Genomic DNA, 26,160 nt, shown 5'->3' with positions numbered 1-26,160 from the left:
AGGTCACCGAGGGAGGGCAAATGACTACAGAGAGATGAGGGACAAGAACAGCCCCCCAGAGGGCACTAGCCTGAGTGAGAGGGTCCCACCAAAACTGTCTGGGTAGGATGGCCAGGGTTGTTTGGAAAGAACAAGTATTGCCAAAATAATATCAGACGCTGAAGAGCAAGCTGGGACTGACATGTACGATGCTGATACATGTGATTAATAGAAGCTGGCTGATATTTCCAGCAAAGACAGAAGGGCCAGACCCGACAGTGAAGTTCTTGGGAGAAGCCACTCTTGACATCCCGCAGGCAACTGAAAATAAACTGCAGTCCTTGCCTATCCCTGGAACTTAGGAGAAACACCATGCGTGGCTGGGTTGTTCGGAGGACGCAAATGCCGCATTGGGGAATACTGCTCGCTCCAATCCACACCCTAAAGAAGGCCATATTTGAATGGGGGACTGAACAACAGCAGGTTATATCTGAGTCGCAAAAAGCAGTAGCTCTACCATGCCCTTGGCCCTGATGATCCCCACTCAATTATGACTCTGGAAGAATCTGTAAGTCACACTTTGCAGACTGGAGCTCATGGCTAAAGCCCGTGAGTGCCGCCCAGTGGCAAACACTGGGATTTTGGACCAGGGCGGTTCCAGACCCAGCGGTGATGGCACACACCATCGGAGAGACAATCACCAGTTGCTGTTGGGCATTGAGTGCGAGTGTCCCTAAGACTGAGGACATAAAATAGTCCTGAAGCCGGAGATACCCATAACGTCTTGGGTGATGTCAGAGAAACACTGCGATAAGGAGGGAGTTCCATGATGACATGGAAATGGACGTTCAGGAGCATGCTGCCAGGGAGTGGGGGGGCTGGTTCCTTGTATTCACGAGCTGGGAGCCTCTTCGCCCATGGCTGGCTCTAGAACCATCTGCGGAGTGGCCAGATCCCGCTGCCACATGGACAACGTCCTATGACCGTCTCTTGATTGACCAACCATAAGAGTCTTGGTTTAGGAAGGGCAGCTCAGCGTGGACGGACAGCGTCCTGTCCGGGCACTCCAGGAGGCTGTAAACGGGTCCTGATGGGAAGAGACGCTCCGGACAAGGCTTTGCATACCCGATGGTAGATGAAAATGCTGAAATACTGTAAAAAGACTGGAAATAAGATACTGTACCGATTTGGACCACGGAGCTACATTTCTTCAAACCCGGGAACATGCTTTACAGCCCATGGTGTCCAACAGTGGGCAAAGAGACACCATATCCGGTGGATACATCATGTAGCATTTCATCCTCAGAGTAGTGGTTTGATAGGGAGTTGGAAAGGGTCATCGAAACGCTTGTTTAGAGGATACGTAGGACTGGCTCCCTCTCAGCACGAGGGAGGCCGGGAGTGTCCCTACTCAGTAGCCCCCTCCTTTGCTGGGGGAGGGGGAGGGGGAGATGCAGTTCTCAACTTTCCTCTTCCTGTGCAGTGGTTCTGGGACCAGGGCTGCCACTGCAGGTGCTGGAAGCAGGGAAGTCCCCTCAGCAAGAAACTATAAGGATGCTTAAACCTTTAGGCCAGAATTTCCGAGGGAGCTGGGGTGACTTGTGCCCCATTCTCTCTGGAAACATTGGAGCGGGCGGGAAATGCAGCGGTGTGGTCGGTGGTTGAGGAGGCCCATGGACTCTGCCCTTGGGCGCCCCCCCCCACGTGGGGGGAGCAGGCTGAGGGGGAGGCCCTTGCTGGACTGGCCTTGCTGCCAGGATTCTGGACTAGCACAGGGGCTGAAACTAATGTCCCTTGCAAAGGTGGAAAAGTTTGGGCTAAAATCGATGACAAATGGAGAGAAAGAAAGATAACACCTGAGGGCAAAGGAATGCAGAAATGTGGTCTGCAAGGAGGGAAGTCCAGACAGCTTCCCAAATAGGACACGGGAGACCCCCTGTGACTTTGAGAGAACAAACATTTCTTGAACAGTGCCAACCTAAAAGAAAACGTGAACCAATGAGACTGATAACGGAGAAGGCATCTCTCCATTAAAAAGGAGTAACTTCCCTCTATCAGCACCATGGGCCAACTTAGGTCACACGTCTACCTGAAGCTGAACTCTTTCCAAGGCAACACTGTGAGCTGGTTTTCTGAATTCTGGGTTCTTGTGGATCTATTGAGGGCAAATGGATGTAACAACCACGCTTAGTATACAGGCTTAGACTAATTCTCTCCCAGGAGTTAGGAGCAGGTGGTCTTGCCCCAAGTCCCACGCACTCAGTAGGGAAGGGATGGGCACCCAGAGAGACTGGTGCCCAGGACTTCTGTTCATCAGAAGAAATTAGTGAGAGGATGAAGAATGGAGAATATACCAATATATAGAGTGGAGAATATACTTGTAATACAAATAAATTACCAAAAACACCTGAAGTTATGAATACAGAATTCAAATCAATGAAAGAAATACAGTGAGTTCAATTAAAAACAAGTAAAAGACTAAGTCTTTTACCAGGGGGTAAGAGAATACGGGGTAAAGAGGGGAGGGATTAATTGGGAGACTGGCATTGACACATACACACTACTATATATAAAATAGATAACTAATAAGGACCTACTGTGTAGCACAGGGAACTCTACTCAATACTCTGTAATAACCTATATGGGAAAAGAACCTAAAAAAGAGTGGATATATGTATATGTATAACTGATTCACTTTGCTGTGTACCTGAAACTAACACAACATTGTAAATCAACTATATTCCAATAAAAATAAAAAAAAATAAAACCAAGTAAAAGACTTAAGTAGTTGTTTCTCAAGAAAGAGAGCCAACTGGACGCTAAATATATGAGCAGGGGCCCAATTTTATCAGCAGCTAGGGAACTGCACATTGAAAATGTAAGAAGATATCCAAATGGACAAAAACGTATAAAAATGTGAGCTCCATCCACACTCTTCATTAGTTGGTTTGTTTTTATTGCGTGGACGGAGTACAGTTTGCTTGTTAAAGGACATCTGAGTTATTTCCAGCTTTTAACGATTATGAAAAGAGCTGCTGTAAACATTCGTGCACAGGGTTTCGTGGGAATATACACTTGGCTTTACAAGAAACTGCTGAGCTGTTTCCAAGGGTGGCGGTACGACCGGAGTTGCAGCCGCGCCAGCAGTGTCTGGGAGTTCCCGTCTCCCTGCGTCCTGGCCAGCAGTGAGGTTGTGGCTAGTGGTGGTGCACACTTTTTCCTGTGCTTTTGGCCGTCCTTTTATCCTCTTTGATGAAGCGTCTGTCTGCCCATTTTGTAATCGGCCATCATTTTTTCATTCCATTGGCTTTCCCGAGAGCAGGAAAGTCACTGGCAAGTTGGGGTATTCATAAGAATGACAACCTCCCCTCTGCATCCTCTTCCCCATGTCCAAGCTCAGTGATTCTCCAACAAGGGCAGCCCCAGACTCCCTGGGCAAGCACAGGTCTCTAGGTCACTCCCGTTTCTCCTGCCAACACAAAACCATCTTTTGGAAATGTCTGCAAGACGGGCCTGTTTTGGCTGAGACTAATACAATGGTGTGTGTGTGTTGATTACGTATATGGGGGGAAAGTTCTTATGCCAGAAAATCAAATTTCCCTGCCCCTTTGTGAGTAATAACATCCATGAACCCTGAGATAGGGCAGGCTCCCCACCGAGTCCATCGCCCTGGACCACGCCACGGTCATGGCACATGGAGAAGCCCCTGTCCCCAAGCAGGAGTCACACCCCTCCCCAGCCCCAAAGGAAGGGGTAGCAGAGGTCTTGGGACAGGACCTAAGGACTAAGGTCTAAGGACAGTGCTGTGTGGCTGGAGACTGAGTGGACGGGGTGGGGGGGAAGCTCGGTCAAGGGCCTGGACACCTGGACAGGGCACAGGGGTGTCAGCAGAGAAGCCCAGTAGGGCTGTGCCCCCAGCAGACGTCACCAGCAGGGGCCGGAGGCCCGGGACGGGAGGTTCTGCGCTAACTGGTGATGTGGGCAGTTACATCTTCGCGGAGGGGTAATTGGACCCTGGAGCCCCACATCTATGCGGGATGGGGAGGAGGCCAACAGCCGTTCTTCCGGCGCCGCCTTTGAACTGGCAGATGCTCAGAGCCAGGCCGGCGCTTCAGGACGGGCCAGGCCACGCTGGGGACTGCCCGCTCAGGGGTCAGTGGGCAGAGAGGAGCGATGCCCGGCCTGCGCTGGGCTGGGGGAGGCCAGGGACACCTGCAGCTCTCCAGGTAGGTTTCCGCCGGGTCCTGCCCCTCGGTGAAGTGGCCGGTCTGGCTGCCTCTGGACCTGGTCCCTCGGGGGGAAGTGTTTGGGGTGGGGCCAGGGTTGAGAGGTCCCTCACCACCAGCGGCCCCCGGCCCTGATCTCACAAGGTGGGGGCTTCCTCCCCGCGTGCTTCAGCCCACTGCACCCCGCATCTCCAGCATCCTCCCCCCGAGCTCTGAAGTGCTCCACCCAGGGGCAGTCTTGCCACTGCCCACTTTGTCCGCCCCCCAGGAGATGCCCCCCACTCTCGGAACATGGGGGAACCCCTGCCCAAGATCTGCTTGTCCCTGCCCTCCACCCCAAGCTACTTATAGGAGTCTCTCCTCTCTCCCCCCGACCCAGGCCTGCCTGCCCTGGCCCCCTCCCGTTCCCTCCCGTCCTCACAAGGAGGCTGCTGAACCTGGACATGGAGGGACGTTTTCAGACAGGAACACTCTTTGTGTCTATTCCCCGTTTGCTGCAAAGCCAGAGCGGGTGTTGGTGGGAGAAGGGGGCGCAGGCTGGTGCTGTCTCCACTTTGCTCACGTCCCCTATCGGGGGTGCCCTGAGCCTCAGTGCAAGGGACCCCCGATTTGGGGGAGAGCTACCCCCGCCGCCTGCCCTCCGGCCCCTGCATCCTCCCCTCCCGCTGCAACACCTGCTCTCCCTCCTCTTCCTGCTCTCCTCCGTCTTCGTGCTGGTGGAGCACCTGGCCGTCATCCTCACCTTCTGGGGCAGCTCCTCCCTCCAGAGGCCCATGTACTACTTTCTGGGCATCATGTCGTCCCTGGAGATCTGGTACGTGTCTGACATCGTCCCTAAGACGCTGGACGGCTTCCTCACGCAGCGGGGACGCGTCTCCTTCATTGGCTGCATGACTCAGCTCTACTTCTTCAGCTTCCTGGTGTGCACCGAGTGTGTGCTCCTGGCCTCCATGGCCTGCGACTGCTGCCAAGCCATCACGACCATGGGGCTGTGCGTCCAGCTGGTGGCCTTCTCCTTCGTGAGTGGCTTCACCACCTCCGTGATCAAGGTCTACTCTATCTCCAGCGCCACGTTCTGTGGCTTCAATGTCCTGAAGCGTGTCTTCTGTGACATCTCCCCCATCCTCAAACTGGCCTGCACGGACTTCTCGACCACCGAGCTGGTCGACTTCGTCCTGGCCTTCATCATCCTGGTGTTCCCGCTCGTGGCCACCATGCTTTCCTACGGACACATCCCCCTGGCCGCCCTGCGCGTCCCCTCGGCCACGGGCTGTCAGCGAGCCTTCTCCACCTGCGCCTCCTACCTCACCGTGGTCACCATCTTCTACACGGCCTTGATCTTCATGTACGTCTGGCCCCAGGCCATTGATTCCCGGAGCTCCAACAATCTCATCTCTGCTGTTTACACTGTCCTCACCCCAATCATCAACCCCTTGATCTACTGTCTGAGGAACAAAGAATTCAAGGATGCTCTGAAAAAGGCTCTGGACTTAGGTCAACTTTCACAGTAGCGCAATTAAATGTCCTACAATCTGACCTGTGGTGCCAATAAAAACAACCTCTTACAGGACACTTTACTTTCTTTAATAGTGACAATTTATGTAATTAAATTTAATTAATTAATTAATTTAGTTTTGGCTGTGCCACTCAGCTTGCAGGATCTTAGTTCCCCCACCAGGAATCGAACCCACACCCTCAGCAGTGAAAGCGCAGAGTCCTAACCACTGGACCACCAGGGAATTCCCACTTTACGTTTTTTAAAGTAAATTTTTAAATGAAATTTAGCAAACCTACAGAACTGTGAATAAATAATAAGTCTTCATCTGGATTTGTTTTCACAAAAGAACCACACTTATGTCACCAGCACCCAGATCAAGAGTCAGAAGCTACCCTCACGCCCCCGGCCCCAAGATTTCCACTATCCGGACTTCTAACACCAGATACTACTTTTGACGTTTTTGAGGGTTTTATGAATAAAACCATGAAGGATGATTTTACAATTGACCTCTTGCATTCATTATGATGCTTGAGTGAATCCTCAATGTTTCTGCATGTAGTAATAATACATGCGTATAATGTGTAATATCCCACAGTACAAATACATCACAATACATTTAAGCATTTTACTGTTGGGGATAGAATTATGGATACTGCCTATTATGGATAGTGCTGCTGTAAATAACTGGTTTGTGTCTTTTCGTGAATGTACATACAGTTTTGTGAGCTGTGTGCTAGGCCAGACCTACGTACATAAAGGCTATGCCTACAATTCCTGCAACAAAAGATTCATGTATGATCAGGCTTCATAGAAACAGCAAGACTGTTTTCCCAAGTGGGTGCATGAGAATTCCAGTAGCTCCATATCCTTACCAACACTTGGTATTCTAAGCATTCTCTATTTGCCATTCTTCTGGGGTTGCAGAAGAAGTTCTCACTGCAACCTTAACTCGCATTTCCAATGACCAAGGCTGCTGGGCACTTTTGTAAGTTTAGTGGTTTAATGTCCTTCTGGACGTGCCCTTTCTGAAGGGCCCTTGCAATCAAGTCTTTTGCCTATTTTTATACTGAGTCACTTTTTCTTAACATGCAGGAGTTCTTACATATTGTGGGTCCATGCCCTCTGTTGGTTATATTTACTGCAAAAATGCCCTAGTGTCTGGGCTTGCCTTTCATTCTCTTAATGGTGTCTTTTGATGAAGAGAAGTTCTTTATTTTGATGTCCAATTTGTTCATTTTCCCCCTTTAGAGTTAGTTCTTTATGTTCCATTTGTTTGCTTATTCCAAGATCATGCAGATATTCTCCTGTTTAATTCCAGAAGCTTTATTGTTTTACCTTTCATGTTTAGATTCAGTACATCTGAAACTGATTTTTATTTATGGTATGAGATATGGGTCAACATTAATTCTTTTCTATAAGGATATGAAATTGACAAGAACCCACTATTTATTGAAAAGACCATGCTTTCCCCTATGCAATGTCACCCTTTTCATAAACCAAATATCCATCTATCTATCTATCTACCTGTCTACCCTCATCTCTTTTTGGACTCCTCATTCTGTCCCATTGGTCTGTCTATTCCTGCACTAATACCATGCTGTTGTAATTACTACAGCTTTTTCATATATCTTGATACCTGGTAGTAAATCCTCTGTCCTTGTTCTTTTTCTTCAAGATCGCCTTGGTTATTCTTAGTCCTTCCCAAATGGGGGTTGGGGGAGATACATTTTAGAATCAGCTTGTCAATTTCAACAAAAGAAAACTTGGGGGGCTTTTTATTGGGATTGTATTAAATCTATAGATCAATTTGGAGGTAACTGTCCTCTTTACAATTTTGAGACTTTTAATCCAAGAATAAGGCAAATCCTCTCTTCATTTACAAGTCCTTCAATTTCTCGATACACTTTTGTGGTTTTCAGTGTAGGGCTGTTTCACATGTTTCTGGGGATTTGAGTTTTTTGCGTTTTTTTAAAAAAATTCTAACACAAATGGCATCCTTTCTTTTAAATTTTTAAAGTTAAAATTCAAAATTTTTCTCTCTCTTTCCTTGTTGTTGGTACATAGAACACAATTTTTAAAACTTTCTTCTTGAAACAATTACAGATTTACAGGAAGTTTCAAAGAAAGATGGAGAGAGGATCTGTGCACCCTTCACCCTGTCTTCCCCGATGACACTGTCCTACATGATGGTAGCCTCCACATTGGGACACTGACTTTGATGCAATCCACGGAACTTAGATTCTACCAGTTATACATGCATTCACCTGTGAGCGTGCACCTGTGTGCGTGTGTGTGTGTGTGTGTGTGTGTGTGTGTGAGTGAGCATATGCAGATACGCTTGTAGCTCTATGCTATTTTGTCAGCTGTGTAGCTTCGTGGACCACCACCATCAAGATACAGAACGTTTCCATCACACACCCCCATTCCCTAGCCTCTGGTGACCACTAATCTGTTCTCTATCTCTATATAATTTTGTTATTTCAGGGATGTTACATAAGCAGAATTATACTGTATGTAATCTTCTGAGATGGACTTTCTTTACTCAACACAATTCTCTCCAGGGATCCAGGCTGTTGCCTGTATCAACAGTCCATAGGTTTTTCTAGTCGAGCAGTGTTCCATGGTATGGATGTACCACACTTTGTTTAGCTGTTCACCTTTGAAGAACAGGTGGGTGGTTCCCAGTTTTTAGCTGCTAGGAATGAAGCTGCTACGAACATTCATTCGAGTTTCTCTGTGAACCTCAATTTTCATTTCTCTGGGGTTAATGTTTAATAGTATAATTGCTAGGTGTATTACAGTTCAGTTTTAGTTTTACAACTTTTCCAATTTGGAAACTGCCAAACTGCTCTTTAGCAGAGTGGCTGTACCTTTTTACATTCTTACTAGCAGTGTGTGAGTGAACTAGCTTCTCTTCATCTTCTCCACCATTTGGTGTTATCACTATTTTTTTAATTTGGCCTTTCTGATAAGTGTGAAGTGGTATCTCACTGTGGATTTAATTTACATTTTTCTAATGGCTGATGACGTTGAACATCTTTTCATGTGCTTATTGGCTATCTGTATAACTTCTTCAATGAAATGTCTGTTCATGTCTTTTGCCCACTTTTTAATTGGATTACGTGTTTCTTACTGTTCAGTTTTGAGATTTATGTGTTCTAGATGCGAGTGCCTGGTCACACCTGTGGTTTGCAGGTGTCCACCCCCACCCCCATCCCCAGAGTTGCTTTTTCATCCTCTAAGGGTTTCTCACAGAGCAAAACTTTTTAAAAATTTTGATGAGGTCCAATTTACCAATATGTCCTTTTTTGTATTATGCACTTGGTGTCAAGCCGAAGAATTCTTTCCCTAGTCCTAGGACAGTGATGTCCGATATTTAATTTAAGGTTATTTTGTTTCCTACGGGGATCGCTCTCCCTTTTTCGCTAGGCCATCAGTAAAAGTTGTTAAACACAGAACTTTGTCTTGGGAAGTGAGATGAAGGGTGTGTGTTTGCTTGGGGTGAAGCAGGAAAGACGACCGGAGTGCTGGAGGGAAGATGCAAATGGGGTGGACAGTGGCACAAGGCCAGAGAATCCGACAGGGAGGTGTCCCCACCCTCACCCCCCAGCCCCCCCCCCCCCCGGACTTCTCAGACGTGCTGGCAAGGACACGGAGCTTCTCAGACATATCGGAATGTGGAGCCAAGCCTTGGGTAATAAGCGGTGACTCCACCGGGCCGGGTGATTTAGGGCTACCTGGTCACACCTGCTCATCCAGCTGTATTTGAGGTGCACCTGTGATGCGTTAGGAGCTTTGCTTGGGGCTGGGGCACAGTGGTATAGGGTCTGGAGGTGGCCCACGCTCTCGGACAACGCAGGGTGTAGAACACTATTCTCTCAGTGTGGCTCATCTACATCAGAATTAGCTGGAAGCTTGTTAAACACATTTCAGGGCCCATTCCAGATCTTCTAAGTCAGACCCTCTGGCATTGGGGACTAGCAATCTGTATTCTGGACAAGCAGGGATTCTCTTATTAGAGAAACATCCATTGAAAGGACCTTCGTTTTTACAACTCCATGATCATTCTGAAAAGTTGAAAACCAAATGAAATTTAAACAAAAGAAAAGTTAGGGTGTTAAAAACAATAAGCCCGAGGAGGAGAGTGAAGATTATAAAAACTTTTCAAAAGGCAGGCGTAGTAGGTAAGAAATCTCACGTTAAAGTCACCTACTAACCTGAGAGGAACTGAGGCCCCAGGTCATTGGGTCGACCGCGGGTTTAACGGGGGAATGAGGACAGCTTTTGTTTGCATGTTACTCAAGGTGTCAACACCACCAGGCGCGCCAAGGGGTGTGAGACCTCTTAGACCTGGAGCCGTGAGCCAGGCGGGGAGATAGGCCCCGGGGAGGTGGAGGACGCGCGGACCTCAGCCAGGCCGGCCCTGCTGGACAAGCGCCGTGGGGCGGGAAGGTCAGTCTACGGTCCTTCTTCAGAGCCTCTCGGACGCCCGCGCTCGTCCTGGGTCGCTCTCACACCGGCCCTCCTTTCACCCCCCGCCCCAGCCCCAGGCCGCCTTCCTAGCCTCGGGTGGTTTGTGCGCTATGGAGACACTTTCAAGGAGGTGGTTTTGAAGTCCGCACCTGCCGGTCTAGGGAGTTCGGGAGGGTGGCGAGCGTCCTGGACGCGGGATGTGCTGCAGCAGTAACTACGAGGTCTGGGGCGGCCTCGGCTCCCGCACTGCGCGCCCTCCAAACCGGGCAGTGGGCAGGCCTCCCCCTGGAGCCCGGGCGGCGGGAGGCCCTCCCCTTGGAGCCCGGGCGGCGGGCGGGCACGACAAGGTCCAGAGGAGGCGGACGCCAAGGCGGACCCGAGATAAATCAGCCCCGACTGCGCTCTGCGCGCCTGCGTCCGCCGCCCGGAAGTTCCCGACAGGCGCGGCGCGGGCATCCCGGCCGTGACGTCACTGTGGCGCGCCGGTCGCGGGAGGGGCCCCGTCGCGACTGCGTCCCCTCGGGTCCTTGAGCCGGTGCTGACCGCGGAGCCATGGCCTTGAGGCTGCTGAGACTGGTCCCCGTGTCCGCGACCTCTCGGGGCCTCGCGGCGGTCGTCCAGCGCGTGGTGAGGCGGCGGCAGGCGGGGGCCGCGGGTGGGACCTGGCTTGTCCTCCTGGCGTCGCCCCTTCCTCACCTGCCGGGGCCTCCCGGGGTCATTCTCGGGGGGATCCCACTGTCCCTTGGAGTGTTTGGTCCTGAGTCGCGAGGGCAGGCCTCGGAAGGGCCGCCGCGAGCTTCTCCAGGCCGTTTTCTCTCAGCTCCGAGCAGAACGTGGGGCCCGGAGGGGAATGGGCGGCCTGGCCGCCCTGCTTGGGGAGGCCAGGTTGCAGATATCATTACCCAGTGCGGTTGTGCGGTAGACGAATGAGCTGGTGTGGGCGAGCCCCGAGAGCCTGGGGGCGCCCATTCATTCATTCATTCATTCATGTGGCAGCGCTGTCAAGGGCCAGGTAAGGGGAGATGTGACGTTGAGCAGAAACGACAGAAGGCATTCAGGTTAGATCTGGAAGGATTAGGAGAACTTCCTATGGTCGAGACAGTGGAATGACATTGTACGCGGATGCAACAAGACAAGCAAATGAACTGTGGCTGGAAACCTTAGGAAAGCTATTTTATGACAGTGACTGTATCATAACTCCTTTGGGTACTAGTGGCTGGAGCAGCGTTGGTGTCGAACTGTAAAGGGACTTGACCTCTGTGCTCAGGATTTTGATGAGCAAGGATTTTGAACAGAACAATGCAATAGCCATGTTAAGAAGTCGTATAAATGCTTTCAGGAGATAACTCGGGCTGCAAAATAGAAGAAAGAGAGAAAGAATGAAAGAGGGAAAGGTGATTGTCTTTATAACGCCCAGCGTACTTCCCTGCATTAGTGAACGTGAGGGCCCCAGAGTAGAGGGGGCTGCCGGGCACACACTAGATGGACCCACCTGTAACTGTGTTCACCTCTGGACGCTACTCCCTGCAGGGGATGTCGATGGACTTCAGTAGGTCCAGAGAAAAATGAATAAGATGAAAAGGGTATACAGCTTGTTACTTGGAATAATTGAAAGAGTTGGAAATGTGTCATGAAAGATCACTTATTCCCTGTGATTCCAGAGAGCAGAAAAATGGGACTGAGGGTGGGAAATAATAGACTATAATAGACTATCGTAGACTATCGTAACCATAAAAAAGCACTTTCCAGAGATTTGAAGTCAGGGAGTAGTTGATTGCTTTGTTCTCATGTCACTGTGCCCCTGCTGTGTGCCACATCTGAGGTATATTCACGTTGGGGACACAGGTGGACAACAGTGTGCACATGGCTCAGAGGTAGCCTGGAGGGGAGAGTGATTAATTTCTGGGGTGCAGGGTACCCATATGATTGACACCCCGTCACTTATCTCATCTGCTACCCTTCCCCCATCCGGTCCACTTGGCACCAGCTACACTGGCCTTGCTCATCCTTGCAGTACTCTTGCCTCAGGGCGTTGGCGCTTACTGTTCCCCCCGCCCGAGAGGGAGACGCTCTTCCAGGTAGCCACGTGGCCAGTTCCCTCACTGCCGTCCAGTCTTCGTTCAAATGTCACTCTTTCTGCGAGGGTCCAGTGACCACCCGTTTTAACGTACATCCCATCCCGTAAACCGTCCTCCCCTTCACAGCACTTACTTAATATGCTGTATAATTACTTGTTTTGTTATCCTATGGAATTTTTTGGCTCACTGCTTTATCCCCATTGTCTAGAAAAAAGACTGCATAGTATGGGAATCTAATAAACAGTTGCTGAATGAATAAATGAATGCGTGAATGACACACAGTTGCTGCTGAGTAAATTAGGTATTCTCAGTTACTGGGATTTGAGAGTTTTGGAATATATAGAGAATATCCTGCCATTTACTATCCTGGTCTCCTGTCGATGGACCTTTGGGTGGTTCCAGTTGTTTGTTGTTGCAGGTGTTACTTCTATGAGCATTTTGATATGTATCATTCCTCCTGTTTGCTTCTCTTGGTTGTGGTGGTTTCTCAGATTCTCCTTGTTTCTGATGACCTTGGCAGTTTTGAGCAGTACTGGGTGGGTAGTTTGTCCCTCCGTGGGACTCGTTTGATATTTTCTCGTGACTTGACTGGGGCTGTGTGTTCTTAGGAGGAAGAGCACAGAGGTAAAGTGCTGTTCTCATCACGTGATATGAAAGGTACACTGTGAGCATGACTTACCACTGATGACCTTAATCACCTGGCTGAGGTAGCGGTAGTGTCTCTGCTGTGAAGTTGCTCTTTCTTCCCCGTTTCCAGCGTGTCCTCTTTGGAGGGGAGTCACTGCGTGCACACAGGGAGTGGGGGATTATGCGCCCTTCCTGGAAGGCAGAGTAGCCACATAAATTGTTTGGAATTCTTCTTTATGGGAGGTTTGTCTCTTCTCCACATTTATTTATTTATACCAGTATGGACTTGTGTATGTTTATTTTATATTTTGGGGTAAAGTTCAGTACAGCTCTACTTTGTTGCTCAGACTTCCAGCTGTGGCCATTGGGAGCTCTTTCAGGTGGCTCCTGTATCCCTGTAACCTGCCCCTCATGGTGTGTGTTGGAGCACTTCCTTACTACCTGGCCCGGCAAGATGGTAGTCATAGAATCAGCCGTTTCTCTGAGGAGCCCTTGTGCCTCTTACTGGAGAATGACATTAGAAACCAAGACCTAGGTACTCCGTGTAATTGATCTTGGAGTGTTGTTGCTTCTAGGTCCTCTCAGCAGACAGAGCAAGGAAATGTACTATACTAACCTGTGTGTATACCCATATCTATAAGTATTTCTCTGCGTGACTCTCTGCATCTGTAGTCAACTAAACATGAGTTCATACTGACGTCTGTAGCTCTAATCCAGTACTGCATGGGTCATTCCAGCTCCTCCCCTGGCTGATCGGTGGTGTTTTTTTGTTTTGTTTTTCAGGGATAGGGGTTGTTTGAGTTTTAGTGTGGAGAGTAGATTGGGACACTGGAGACAGGAGACGGAGCAGGCATTTGCGTTGCAGACGAGAGATGTGAGGATGTCCGCAGAATCGGTGCACGGTGGGGGGGGGGGGGGAGGGAGGGGCCGCTGGCCAGAGAGACTTAAGATTAGGATCAGTAGGGTTTTGTGAGTGATTATGGAGTTGGAAGAAGGAGGAGGGTATCAAAGGTGACTCTTGTCTTTGTTCTGCTTGGTGGATGGTGGATGGGGAGCTTGTGAGGGTTGCAGATTGGGGTTTGGGGTGTGGATGCTGAATTTCAGTTTTAGGTCTGTTAGCTTTCAGGTACTTTCAGGACATCTAGGACATCAGGAGCTGTTTAAAGGCATGAGATAACCCGTTGCAGAGCTCAGGACAGGAGCCCGCACTAGAGAAATGTTCTTTATCCCCTTCCGCCCTGTCTCCCCCTCCCCCTCCTTCCTGCCTTTCTGTCATCCATCCGTCCATCCATCCATCCATCCATCCATCCAGTTTTTACTGAACGTGGTAAGTGTGTCCTGTTCCAGGCCCTGAGGATTTAGCAGTGATCAAAACAGGCAATCCCCTGCCTTTACGAACTTACGTTGGGGGTGGGGCTGAGAGGCAGTAATTCAAGTAGGTTATACAGATGTCCGTGTTGGCTGTTTTGACACCAAGGGTCTTCTTGGCATTTATATTTACCTAATAGCTGCTGATGCCTGCGGTGACCAGAATGCTCACGTTGTGCTGTTGTATGATGTGTGTTTTTCAGGGAGGAATTCATACAAGTGTCCAGTGCAAGCTGCAGTACGGCCCGCTGGCATACCTGCTTGGTGAAAGAACGACCAAAAAGCTGACAGAAAAGAGCAAAGTGATAACTGTAGATGGCAACATATGTTCGGGGAAAGGCGAGCTTGCAAAAGAAGTAGCAGAGAAGCTAGGTATGAACTTGTGTCCTGCAGAGTAACACGATTTTCTCACATATACAGTTACTTATCTGAGTTGGATTTTACTTTAATATTGAGTAGGTAGAATTGCACCTAAGGTAGGTATTTTACACTTTTGAAATATTTACTGAAAAAGCTGTTTTTAGTCTTTCAGATTTGGAAAATTTTAGAAGTCCATGCTGGTTGTCAGTTTGAATTGGGACTTTATCTTGACCATGTAAGCAAAGCAGTTTCCCAGGAGCAGTCTCATTTGAACTGTGTAACAGCCCGTGAAACAGGGCTGACATTCTGCTCTCACTTACGGATGGGCAACCTCAGTAAGAAGCTGGGTCACAGGCTGCTTAGTGTAGGGCCAGGCGTCCACCCCGTTTCCCGACTCTGGAGCCCGTGTCGTCCCCGTGCCTTTCTCTAGTATTTGACAAGCCGAAGCCCAGTTGCGTGCAGCGGGCACCCACGCTCAGGGGCAGCTCTCCTCAGGAGGAGTTCGTACGACGGTACAGTGGGAAATGCTGCCATGCAGCCCTGGAGCTTCATGCTGCCCTTACACGCGTGCTTCAGACGTGTCGTCTTCCATGTCTTGTGTGCTCCCTTTCACGCACCAAGAACACAGGTGTCAGGGCAACTTTCCCCAGGTCTTCGCCGACCGGCCTCAGCGATGGTGTGCAGGTGCACCTCGGCCGCTCGCTGGTGGGATGCGCCGTGCCCACAGCACGTTTTGTCCGGTTGTTTCTCGCCTCAGGCCTGAAGCACTTTCCCGAGGCGGGGATCCACTACGCAGCCAGCACCACCGGGGATGGGAAACCCCTGGACATACAGCTCAGCAGCAACTGCAGTTTGGAGAAGTTTTACGATGACCCGAAAAGTAACGACGGCAACAGCTACCGCCTGCAGTCCTGGTTGTACGCCAGTCGCCTCCTGCAGTACGCGGACGCCTTGGAGCACGTGCTGAGCACAGGTGCAGTACCTGTGGTCGGGTAGCTGTCGGACACGTGCTGCACTTGAACCCTTTTCTGAAATGCAGTCGTTTTAGGTTGCCACTCATTAGAGCTCTTTTTAGAGGGTATTTGATGAGGCAAGCTCTGGCTTTCCAATAAGATCATGGATTCTCTGAGATCCATGGTGGTGGGCATGGGGCGGACGCCTCGGGGTCTTACTGAGCAGCTGGGATGGGGGCAGGGTTGCAGTGGACATGGGGGGTGGGATGCCGGGGCAGGACCTATGGTTCAAAAACGAAATCCCTTTCTCTAGTAGCCGGATGCTTTCATCAGGGCTGAAAGAATGAAACAGAACATTGTATCGCCAAAACCAAAAAAGTATTGTAGTTTTGAAAATGATTTCCCACTTAGAAGTGCATGTATGTTCTTTTGAAAATATTTGGTTTGGAAATGGAATTGTAAATAATTTTTTCCTTTTCTAAAATGAAAGGGCTAGTTTTCATTGCTTTAATTACTATCTGAGTTTTGATTTTTTTTTTTTTAAAAGTAGAGGGAAGGATTTTATTTATTTATTTATTTATTTATTTTTGGCTGTGTTGGGTCTTCGTTTCGTGTGAGGGCTTTCTCTAGTTGCGGCAAGCGGGGCCACTGTTCATCGCAGTGCGAGGGCCCCCCACTGTCACGGCCTCTCTTGTTGCGGAGCACAGGCTCCAGATGCGGAGGCTCAGTAGTTGTGGCCCACGGGCCTAGTTGCTCCGCGGCACATGGGATCTTCCCAGACCAGGGCTCGAACCCGTATCCCCTGCATTGGCAGGCAGACTCTCAACCACTGTGCCACCAGGGAAGCCCTGAGTTTTGATTTTTGTTTCCATGTTTTTAAACAGGGCAAGGTGTGGTGTTGGAACGCTCCATCTACAGTGACTTTGTCTTCTTGGAGGCGATGTACCGACAAGGCTTCATCCGGAAGCAGTGTGAGTCCGGCCGGCGGGCTGGCCTTCCCGGGCGCGTGGGGTAACCTGGTAAAGGTCCTGCTAGACTCACCCTGCAGTTAGTATGCGTTTTGTGAACAAGTGTTAAATAGATGAATAATGCCATTCCACAGGAAAAACCAGTTCCTTCCACCCTCTTTCCTTCCTAAATTCGTCTCTCCCTGTGAAAGCACAGTGGTGTCCAGGATCCTGAACGCACAGCTTAAGGCGAGTCTCCACACAGCCTCCCAGGACACTTCCCTGGCTCGCCAGCCGCCTTGTGGCACAGCTACGTGGCTCTGTGACCTGTGGCTAGCTTCACGGAGCGGTCCTGTTCCCGTGCCTCCCTCACTCCTCTTTGCTGGCCCCTGTGACTGCAGCACTCTCGTCCTTTCCTTCTCTCCTGCACGTGCTGGTCTAGTGCTTTTAGGGACGCTAGCACTGGGTTGGGGGATTGTTGGAAGTCTGGCAAGTGGCCCGTGACAAGAATGAAGGCTCCCGGCTGAGGCCGCCTGGCCGCGAGGAGCGAGGGAGCCCGTCCGGTTGGGGCCGGGGTGTCTGGCGCTAGGCGTGTGCCGGACGGGGCTGTGGAAAGGCCGTGTGGTCGTTCAGCCTGTGGGCATGTTCGCGGCGAGCTTGGTCGCCTGGATCCAGCAGGCGGCTAGGTCTGGAGCGCAGAGTACGAGCGGTCGGTTCCTGAATGGGCAGACCGAAGCCAGCCAAGGCTGACCGGCGAGGGGGCCGCCCTTGGTCTGCGGGCCCACCCTGCTGTCTGCGCAGTCCTGGCGCCTGTGCGGAGAGCAGCCGGAGCCCGTGCTTCTGAGCCAGGCGCTGAGTCACGCAGACACTCGGACAGCCTCAGGGCCAGCCAGCCAGCCTTGCCGGGGTGCGCGCTGTGTGCCGGGCTCTGCCTTAGGTGAGAGGGATGTGAGGATCGGTGAGAGCAGGCCCTCGCCCTCCTGGGGGCAGGGGTGGGAAAGCAGCCTAGATGCGTGGTTGCAGCGAGCGCGCTTGCTGGCCGCGCGGCGTGGTCCCCGGGTGCGGAGGGAGCGTGTCGAGAGCGTCTGACCAGTCGGGAGACGGGGTGTTGGGGGCAGCGTCCCTGAGGAGTGAGGCCTGGCTGAGCCGTTGGTGGTTCCGCCACAGGAGCTCTGTGGGCAGCAGGGGCTGGCGCGGCCTGGAGGGGGCGGTGCTGGCGGAGGGGCAGGCCGGGCACCTTGGCCGGGACGCTTAGGCTTCTCCTGAAAGTACTGCAGAGCCCCTGAGGGGTTTTAGGTCCGGGAGGCATGTGGTTAGGTTTGAATTTGTTTATCTGAAGGGTGCGTTCGGGGAAGGCAAGTCAAGGAAAAGGAGACCCTTGGGAGGAAGTCGGGGTTGGAGGGAGCATCGCTGGAGGGAGCATCGCTGGAGGGAGACCCGTGGCGGGCAGAGGAACAGCCTGCTGGGCTGGGTGGACCTGGGCACGGGGTGTGCACTTGGCAAGCCGGCTGGTCAGCTCTGGGGGAGAGGAAGGGTGGACCCAACTGGGCCGATGGGGCCACCAGCGAGGAGGACCTGGAGGGGCAGCGGGCCGACAAGAGGTAAAGGTGCACCCTCACATGTGGCCAGGCACACTTCAGATCTGGCCTTTAGAAAGCTCTTAGGCTGGGGCTTAAATCCCACTGTTGGTGTAAGTTGCCTGATTTCTCTGGCCTGATTCTTTTGGTCTGTAGAGATGAGAAGCACCGCCCTGCAGGGTGGCTGTGAGTGCCGCGGTCACCGTGTGCCAGCCTCACGCGTGTGCAGCCGGCGGTAACGGCCGTGACTGTTACGCGGTTCGCAGGTTGACACGTGGCTCTGAGAACCGCGTGTACCTTTGCCCTCTTGTTTGAAGAGAAGTGTGCGTGTGAGGGCTGTCCGTGGACCGTCGGCTGACAGCTGGTGCCTCTCCCGTGCCAGGTGTGGACCACTACAGCGAGGTGAAGAAGGTCACCATTTGCGAGTACCTGCCCCCTCACGTGGTCATCTACGTCGACGTGCCCGTTCCCGAGATCCAGAGCCGGATCCAGAAGAAGGGAAACGTAACTCAGCCTTTAAGTCCGAGACCACTGTCTCTTTATGTGTCCTTGTTTCGTTTAACATAGATCAGCGCTTCACACCGATACTTACAGTGGGGTGCTGTGAATTCCTGATGGCCCCTACAGGGACGGGGGCACGCACATGGGTCCCCCGGGAGAGCGGGCACTTGCGCGATGGACGACTGAAGGAGGCCCCGGTCACTCACTGCTCTCCTCCAGTGCTCTCCGTCCCTGGTGCCGTCCTGCCAGTGTCCCCTGGCCCTGGGTCACCTGAACCACTCTGAGGATGGGCGCATCTCCTGACAGGACTTGCCTTTCTGTTTTCTAACGGGCTTTTCATGCCCTGTTGTTTCCTACAAGTTGAAAATAATTTCTAATACCCTTTCAGTTTACCACTCCCATATGTCGGGCCTGTCTTTCTCTTTTTCCTACTCAGTGACCCTAAAACGGTAGAGCGGTGATCTCCACACATGTTCATTTACTCTTAGGGGCGTTGAGACAGTCAGGTGCCTCGAAACCCTGCGATTTGAAGTTGGCTCTGCAGGCGTGATGCAGGATGCAGGTTAACAAGGCCCGTCTTTGCCCTTTTGACTAGTTCTTATTTGGAAAGATCCCTCCTACTTAGAGTATTTTTTCCTGGGAGGAAATGCTCTTTTTGACATTGTGATGAAAAGGTAGGCTTGCCTGTATATCTGTCGTCCCAGGGCCCATCCTCAGCGCTGGGAGTCCTGTGGGTGCTCCGTGAGTGCCTCTCTGATGGCAGGTCCTTGCCAGGGTGGCAGAGACGCTCCGGGTGTCTTCGCTGCAACTGAAAGAGGCTGTGGGTCACCCTCCTCGCTCATTTGGCAGTGAACACACGTGACACCCGTGTCTCCCTGTTGATTACCAGTCTGCACCTGTATAAGAGTTTACTACTCCTAAGTGTGATGTGTAACGTAGACTCTGGAGAATATTCCACCAAGTGGCGGAAGGAGGGAACTACAAGTCAAAAGTATTTAATCATCATTCAGTGGAATAATTTTGAACACTTTTGCTTATTAGAGTGACGTTTATTGAGAAATACGAAGATATATATTTAGAATTCTCTAGATAACTCTTTTGATATCTGGATAGCAATATTATAGAAACCATCTTGAGGAACAACTTAGAGCTATGAACATTTTTATTTTTCCAGTATTCAACGAATACTGTCACCAGCTAAAATTACCACTGTGTCTAAGTAAAGGAGACATTTTATCAAAGAAACATTATGTCATTAATAGATGTGTGTTCTTATATTCTAGTGGGGAGACTAACAGTAAACAAGGAAATAAATAAGTACGGGAAATAAAGGCAAATACCATGAAGAAAATCAAACAGGGTGACAGATAACTTAGCCTTTAGAGTTGCTAAACCGTGAGAGGTTTTCAATATGGAAACTTGCCACTCATAATTGGAGTTTTACGTTTCTGAAATTGGCAAACGTCTTATGAAAGGGAAGTGGAGATGGAAAAAGCGGGAGAGGTGGGGGTGAGTGGTAGAAAAGCAGGGTGGGCAGAGAGTTGGCAACGGAGAAGGGTACTGCGGGTCGGTGGGGGGAGTGGGCCAGTCCCCTTGTGCGGTGTGTCATCTTGCGTCGCCCGCACTCGGGCACGGCCCAGAACGGGAGGCGGGGGGCCGTAACTGTAAAGGGGGTTCTTCCTGTTCCTGTTCTAAGTCCACCTCTTAGAGTCTGTGAAAGAAAGGTCATGCTGTACGTTCACCTGGGCAAGCTTCCGTGCTCTCTGCGGCGGAATGAGAACGGTTCTAACCGGTACCGAAGCCCCTCCCATCACCCCACACTTCCTAGAGCGCCCAGCATGACTTGTTCTAGGAAAGCTGTTCGTTGGTTGTCTCACATTTTCCGTAAGCACAGGAAAAAGAAAAGTCCAAACGTATCGCACTTCTCTGCTTTTGTTTAGCCACATGAGATGAAGATCACCTCCGCCTACCTTCAGGACATCGAGAATGCCTATAAGAGGACCTTCCTTCCCGAGATGAGGTGAGCCCAGGGCACGGTGGATTGATTGATTGATTTAATTTAATTTAATTTAATTTTTTTAGATGTTTTTGATGTGGACCATTTTTAAAGTCTTTATTAAATTTGTTACAGTATTGCTTTTGTTTTATGTTTTGGTTTTTTGGCCTCGAGGCATGTGGGACCTTAGCTCCATGACCAGGAGTCAAACCTGCACCCCCTGCATTGGTAGAGGAGGTCTTAACCACTGGGCCACCAGGGAAGTCGCAAGGATTTATCTGACAGAACTCCACACGTGCAGTTCCTTAGGCCCCACCAGCCCAGGGGTGCTGGGCTGGTGGGGCCTAAGGAACTGCAACAAATCTTGTTGCAGTTCAGTGGATGTCGTCTGGGGAGTTTTAGTCTGACGTTTATAAGCAACAATGACAGCAGATATTTCAGTTTGAGTTAGTAGGTTTGGGGTTGATTTTTGTTATTTGATTTGCTTATTTTGCCAAGACATTTTTTTGTTGTGTTTTTAGAATATTTTGATGCTGGAAGTGAGCTGCAGCTGTATTCTGTGACAGGTTTTAGGGTTAGGGAACTCATGTATTCACGCTAGGTGGCAGCTGAACGGTCATGTTCATCACCTGGAAGGCTTGCCTGAAGGTGCTCAGTGAGTCCACACAAAATTGGGGAAAGGTCAGCCACGTCTGTACATACTTTTTTTTTTTTTTTAAATTTTATTTATTTATTTATGGCTGTGTTGGGTCTTCGTTTCTGTGCGAGGGCTTTCTCTAGTTGCGGCAAGTGGGGGCCACTCTTCATCGCGGTGTGCGGGCCTCTCACTATCGCGGCCTCTCTTGTTGCAGAGCACAGGCTCCAGACGCGCAGGCTCAGTAATTGTGGCTCACGGGCCTAGTTGCTCCGCGGCATGTGGTATCTTCCCAGACCAGGGCTCGAACGCATGTCCCCTGCACTGGCAGGCAGACTCTCGACCACTGCGCCACCAGGGAAGCCCCTGTACATACTTTTGAACGATGTTCTTAAGTGGGGTCTGGGTTAAATGAAAACACCACCAGACCTTTTTCCCATTTGGTTTCTTCTCTCCCTCCTTCTTTCTTTATTGAAAGCACCGAGGGATTCGTGGTTTCATCCACTCTCTCTAGATGGTCGTTCTGTGGTCCACGTGTGTGTCATGTGGAAGGGGTCATTTTCTACTGTCACTCAAGTCCAACTAAAATTAGGATGTTTGAATAATGCTGTTACTGAAGGTCTCTAGTAGTATTTCTCAGATTTTTAGAAAATGTAAGCCTCTTTTGATACCTTAAAATATTATGCTCTTGTTTAAAATTTCAAAGTAACTATAAAATTGTGAATAAACACAAAGTAATGTCTAGCAGTTTTGGAAGAAAAGTTTGATTTTAAATTGGAATGTAATTTTTTTAGCTGTGAGCATTGAGGCTTATAGTATCCCTGCTTGCTTGTGATAAGCGTTTCTCTCATAGGCAGTGGAAACAACAGGGTGGACTGTAGGTCGTACTGCTCTATTTTCAAGGCCAGAAGTGCAGGAAAAAAGTCAGTTTTGTAAATCTTGTCAAGGGGAATATATAGAGCTATGAGAATAAACAGAGATAGTTGACCCTAGGATTTCAGTTCCGAAGATTCCTCTTGGAGGTCTTCTGGCTACAAAACCAGCACCGAGACAAGGCTACCCGGCAAGTTCTCAAACAGCACTTTGAGCTGTAACATCAGGAGAGTAAAGGCTACGTTGAACTTGCAGATGGGTGGGATTTTTCTTGTACCTGGCAGTTATTTTCCAGAACTTACCCTCAGGGCTTCCTGATCATGAAAGGTTTAGCAGCGATTCTAAGTATCCATTGCTTCATCGGGCGCTCCGTCTGAGCTGCGTTGGGAGTCAGCTCATGGCGTCTGCAAGGTTCAGTGCTCCCGAGGGGCCGCTCTCCGTCGTGCTGGAGATCAGACAGCTTCCTCCTCAGCTGCTGAACCCAGCCCAGCACGTTGCCCTCTGGTGACTGCTGAATCCCAGCGTGGAGCGAACGGTTTTTCACACCCTCACCGATCAGGGCAGACGGTCAGACGTTCAGCTCTGTTTTCACATCCCTGCCTCGGTGGTCGGGTGCGGGCCTTGTGGGTCGCCGCACGGTTTGGAAGCCGTGGCTCGCTGGTGACGGACTGGTAGTCCCTAAGGGTGGGTTTTTACTGGCTCTTGGTCTCCGCTGGACGGTGGTGCCGCACGCTGGGTCACCCCGCCGGGGTCAGTCTGGGGAGCTTGGTGGTGTCACCGTAACAGCGCAGATGTTGTGCCTTCCAGCTGATTCCCGGGCTTGGAACGGCAGCTTTCTCGGCAGCGTCATTACCCGCACCTCATTCTGAGAAACCTCGCGGGTGGGGTGAGCTTCCTGCGTTGTGGTGTGCGGGGCCCTCGTTGGGAGGCGCCCCTGAGGACGTGAGGTGCGCCGGTGGTTTACAGCGGGGCCTTTGCGGCCTCTGCTGGTTCCTCGTGTCAGGGCCCCTCACCTAAGAAGCAGGTCGCACTTTGGAGGGAGAGGCTTCTCGGGCGTCTTCGCAGGTTGGGCTGAGTCTGGATGTTTTTAAGTGCCACGGGCTTAGTTAGGTCAGAGTCGCTCGGGAGTGTTAGACCTACTGTGTGTTGTGAAACGGACCTCTGTTTCTGCCGTGTGGACTTCCCAGATTCCCAGGTTGGCTTCTTTCTCTCTTTGTCCCCAGCCTCAGCCACCTGAAAGGGGAAAGTGCAGCCAAGGGTCTGGCTCTGTGTGTGGAGCCGAACCTGTCGGGCATGGAGTCAGGCCTCCACTCCGAGAGGCTGCGCTGCTGTCCTTCTGTGTCCGTCTCTCCTGGCAGACTCACCCCCAGTCGGGCCCCTCAGGCCCGAACGCTGGCTTCTACTTTGATAAGCAGTGAGCAAACCAGAGGAAATAAGGAAGAGGGGTTTTTTGTTGATGTTTGTTTGCTTCTCACGCGACACATGGAGCGCGGGACTGTGACTTCAGAACACGTTTATTTTGGGATGATGCGTTTATGCACCTGGAAAGAGGAAGCTCCACGCTGTTCATGACGGCATTATGGGCTGTCCTGTGCGCTGCCGCCCGACACTGCACAGGTGCCGGGCTGCCCGCCTGGAACCGCTTTGCAGGAAGGTTGCGTGGAGCCCTGCTTCCAGTAGTTCGTATCGTAGGAGCCGGATGTGGGCACATGCACGGGTGGGGCGGGGCCGTGTGTTCTTGGAGTGTTGACCCTGGTGTAGATGCAGCTCCCGTCAGTAGGGGGCACTCTGGTGTAAAGACGCCTGAATGAGAAGGTGCCCCCAGTTCACGGGAGCGGTGGTCCAGCCTCGCCTTTCTGCTGTACCCTCCTGGAAGCGGGCGCGGGGGGGTCGAACATTTCCGCAGAGACAGGCTCTCCAGCGGGCCTCTCCGAAGCGGCCCTCGGGTTGGTCTGGAGGCGGTGGCAGAGGCAGGGCCACACTGACTAGGAGGCGGGTTTCAGGCTCCGCCTGGTGGGCAGCCAGGTCTCCAGACAGCAGTAGATGTGGTGAGGACATGGGCAGAAGTGCAGGAAGCTCACGCCACTGTCCCCCTTTTTGGGACCCAGCGTGACTTTTCAGTGTCCAGACTAGGGACCTGGACGAAGGGAACCGTGTTGCTGCTGTCCCGTTGCGTAGTTTGGTTGAAACAGGTTACTTTGAGGGTTGCATTTGTCTCCGAAATTCCAGCAGCTCAAGTAACGTGCCCCTCCCGTCCCCCCTCTGGCTCCGCGACCCCCACCCCCAAACACCACTTAGCTGCTCTCTGTGTGTCTGTCCCACTCAGGCCCCGGGCTCCCCTGTACCTTCCTGTAGCGAGTGCTGCAGCTGGAGATGGTTTGTGCGGCAGCAGAGATGACTCGTGTCCCTGCCCCCTGTAGACGCTGGCCTCACGCCCATGCAGTGGGGGGCGGTCCAGTCAGAGGGGAAGTCAGGAAACAGACCTGCAGCCGTCACCGTCCAGCCTCGAGCATGTCCCTGCTTCTGACTTTCCCTCCTTAGCTGGTCATGCCCTGTGAGCCAGTTCATAGAGTGTAGAGTGTTGATATTTAGAGTGGGAGCCTTGATGTCATGTATTCATTTGTACAGTAACGTCCATGCAGAAAATTTACATGAATGTCATCTTGTTTTCTCTTACAGTGAAAAATGCGAGGTTTTACAGTACAGTGCAAGGGAAGCTCAAGATGCAGAAAAGGTAAGAAAACAGCTGAAAAATTTATAATTATTCTTAAATTTAATTCATGTATAAGGTTTTTACAAATCAGGTAATGAGTTCAGCTCCTACTGGTCTTAGAGGCGTCTGTGTTTTATAATCTAAAAGAAGTGCTGAGCCAACCCTTCACATTCCCCTGGTCATGAGATTTTGATTTTCTTTTAAATTATTCAGCTTCTAGAATCTTAAAATTATGGAATGGTGAAGATACAAAGAACCTTAGGTTATCTGCACTAACATTTTTGTTAAACAGCTGGTAAAATTGAAAGTTGGATTAGTTAACAGGAAAGACTTATTAAGACTGTTGACCCTTGAACTACATGGGTTTGAACCGTGCGTGTCCACTCATACGTGGATTTTTTTCAGTAGTGAATCCTACAGCACTGCACGGTCTTCAGTTTTCAGTAATAAGCACCCTGGTGCTACAGGGCACTGTGGATGTGCAGGGACCACTATCCACGCACGAGGAGGGCCGCCTGCAAGTTGCACTCGGGCTTTTGACCACGTGGGGCATGTTGTTCAGCAGCCAGCTGTGTAAAGACGCCGGCTTTCCCCACACTCGTGGGTGCGTTTGTGAAAGTCAGGGCAGCCTCTGCGACTCTCAGGAGAACTTAGTGAGCGATAACCAAAAGTTTTGAGAAAGAATAACGTTTTCCTGCCCAAGTATGAAAACATATTACAGAAGTATGTTAATTAAGGCACTGTGGTATTAATACAAGGATTAATAAATAGCTTAATGGAACAGAACAGCGTCCAGAAACAGGTGCACATGTGTGCTCACGTGCGTTTGTGACTTTAGCTTGGAAAAGTCAGTGCCTTAAAGGATGATAAAAAACAAAGTAGAGGAAAATAGATTATTTCTTAAACGGTATTGAGGCAAATGACCATCCGTTAGGTTAAAGAAGAAAGGCCCGTATTTTATGTTATGTATTAAGCATACATTACTAAAAACACAAAACAAAAGGTGTAAAAAATCTAGAAGAAAATGCAGGTTTTATGACCTGGGGTTGGGGTGTAGGTGGTGACAGCAGACGGACAGCAGACAGACAGCAGACAGACAGCAGACGGAAAGCTTTGCAAAGCGGTCAGCTGCTTGCATGACAGCGCAGCCCTCAGCTGCCTCCTGGCTTGGGGAGAGACGGGGAGAGAGGGGGAGAGACGGGGAGAGAGGGGGAGGGGATAGGCCTCTCTGCTCCAGGACGGGAGACCCGCAGTCAAGTCCGGCTCTGGGCCCAGCCCTGGCAGTTCTTCTAGGCTTGGTTCTTTCTACTTGGACCAATTAAGTTGCATTTCATTTCCTTCCAGCCTTCTTTTTCTG

General features: G+C 50.8%; 2 protein-coding genes across 3 annotated transcripts in view; both read left to right on the top strand.

Moving 5' to 3' along the window:
• Window positions 1-4,152: 4,152 nt before the first annotated feature.
• Window positions 4,153-5,716, top strand: LOC103011959 (olfactory receptor 6B2-like). The gene is made up of 2 exons (XM_007184905.2): window positions 4,153-4,205; window positions 4,630-5,716. The coding sequence occupies exons 1-2, from the start codon at window positions 4,153-4,155 to the stop codon at window positions 5,714-5,716; spliced, it is 1,140 nt and encodes a 379-aa protein (XP_007184967.2).
• Window positions 5,717-10,644: 4,928 nt separating this feature from the next.
• The window catches only part of NDUFA10 (NADH:ubiquinone oxidoreductase subunit A10), a 49,708-nt gene continuing 34,192 nt past the window's right edge, over window positions 10,645-26,160 (top strand). Inside the window, exons 1-8 of one of the 2 annotated variants that reach the window (XM_007184840.2) lie at window positions 10,645-10,803; window positions 14,194-14,208; window positions 14,453-14,621; window positions 15,367-15,582; window positions 16,447-16,533; window positions 18,469-18,590; window positions 20,528-20,607; window positions 24,770-24,824. In XM_007184840.2, the coding sequence (XP_007184902.1) occupies window positions 10,729-10,803; window positions 14,194-14,208; window positions 14,453-14,621; window positions 15,367-15,582; window positions 16,447-16,533; window positions 18,469-18,590; window positions 20,528-20,607; window positions 24,770-24,824 (819 nt within the window). In that variant the 5' untranslated portion in view covers window positions 10,645-10,728. The remainder of the gene's footprint in view (window positions 10,804-14,193; window positions 14,209-14,452; window positions 14,622-15,366; window positions 15,583-16,446; window positions 16,534-18,468; window positions 18,591-20,527; window positions 20,608-24,769; window positions 24,825-26,160) is intronic. The other variant, XM_007184841.2, reaches the window with a different exon arrangement.

This window comes from Balaenoptera acutorostrata, chromosome 8, assembly GCF_949987535.1.
Source record: "Balaenoptera acutorostrata chromosome 8, mBalAcu1.1, whole genome shotgun sequence".
Classification (NCBI taxonomy): Eukaryota; Metazoa; Chordata; class Mammalia; order Artiodactyla; family Balaenopteridae; genus Balaenoptera; species Balaenoptera acutorostrata.
The sequence above is the reverse complement of the archived record's forward strand: the minus strand, read 5'-3'. Positions and strand labels throughout refer to the sequence as shown.

Coding starts and splice junctions, on each gene's coding strand:
- LOC103011959 (XM_007184905.2), top strand. CDS start 4,153: ATGCCCGGCCTGCGCTGGGCTGGGGGAGGCCAGGGACACCTGCAGCTC. Junction 4,206..4,629: donor GGACACCTGCAGCTCTCCAG/GTAGGTTTCCGC, acceptor CGTCCTCACAAG/GAGGCTGCTGAACCTGGACA.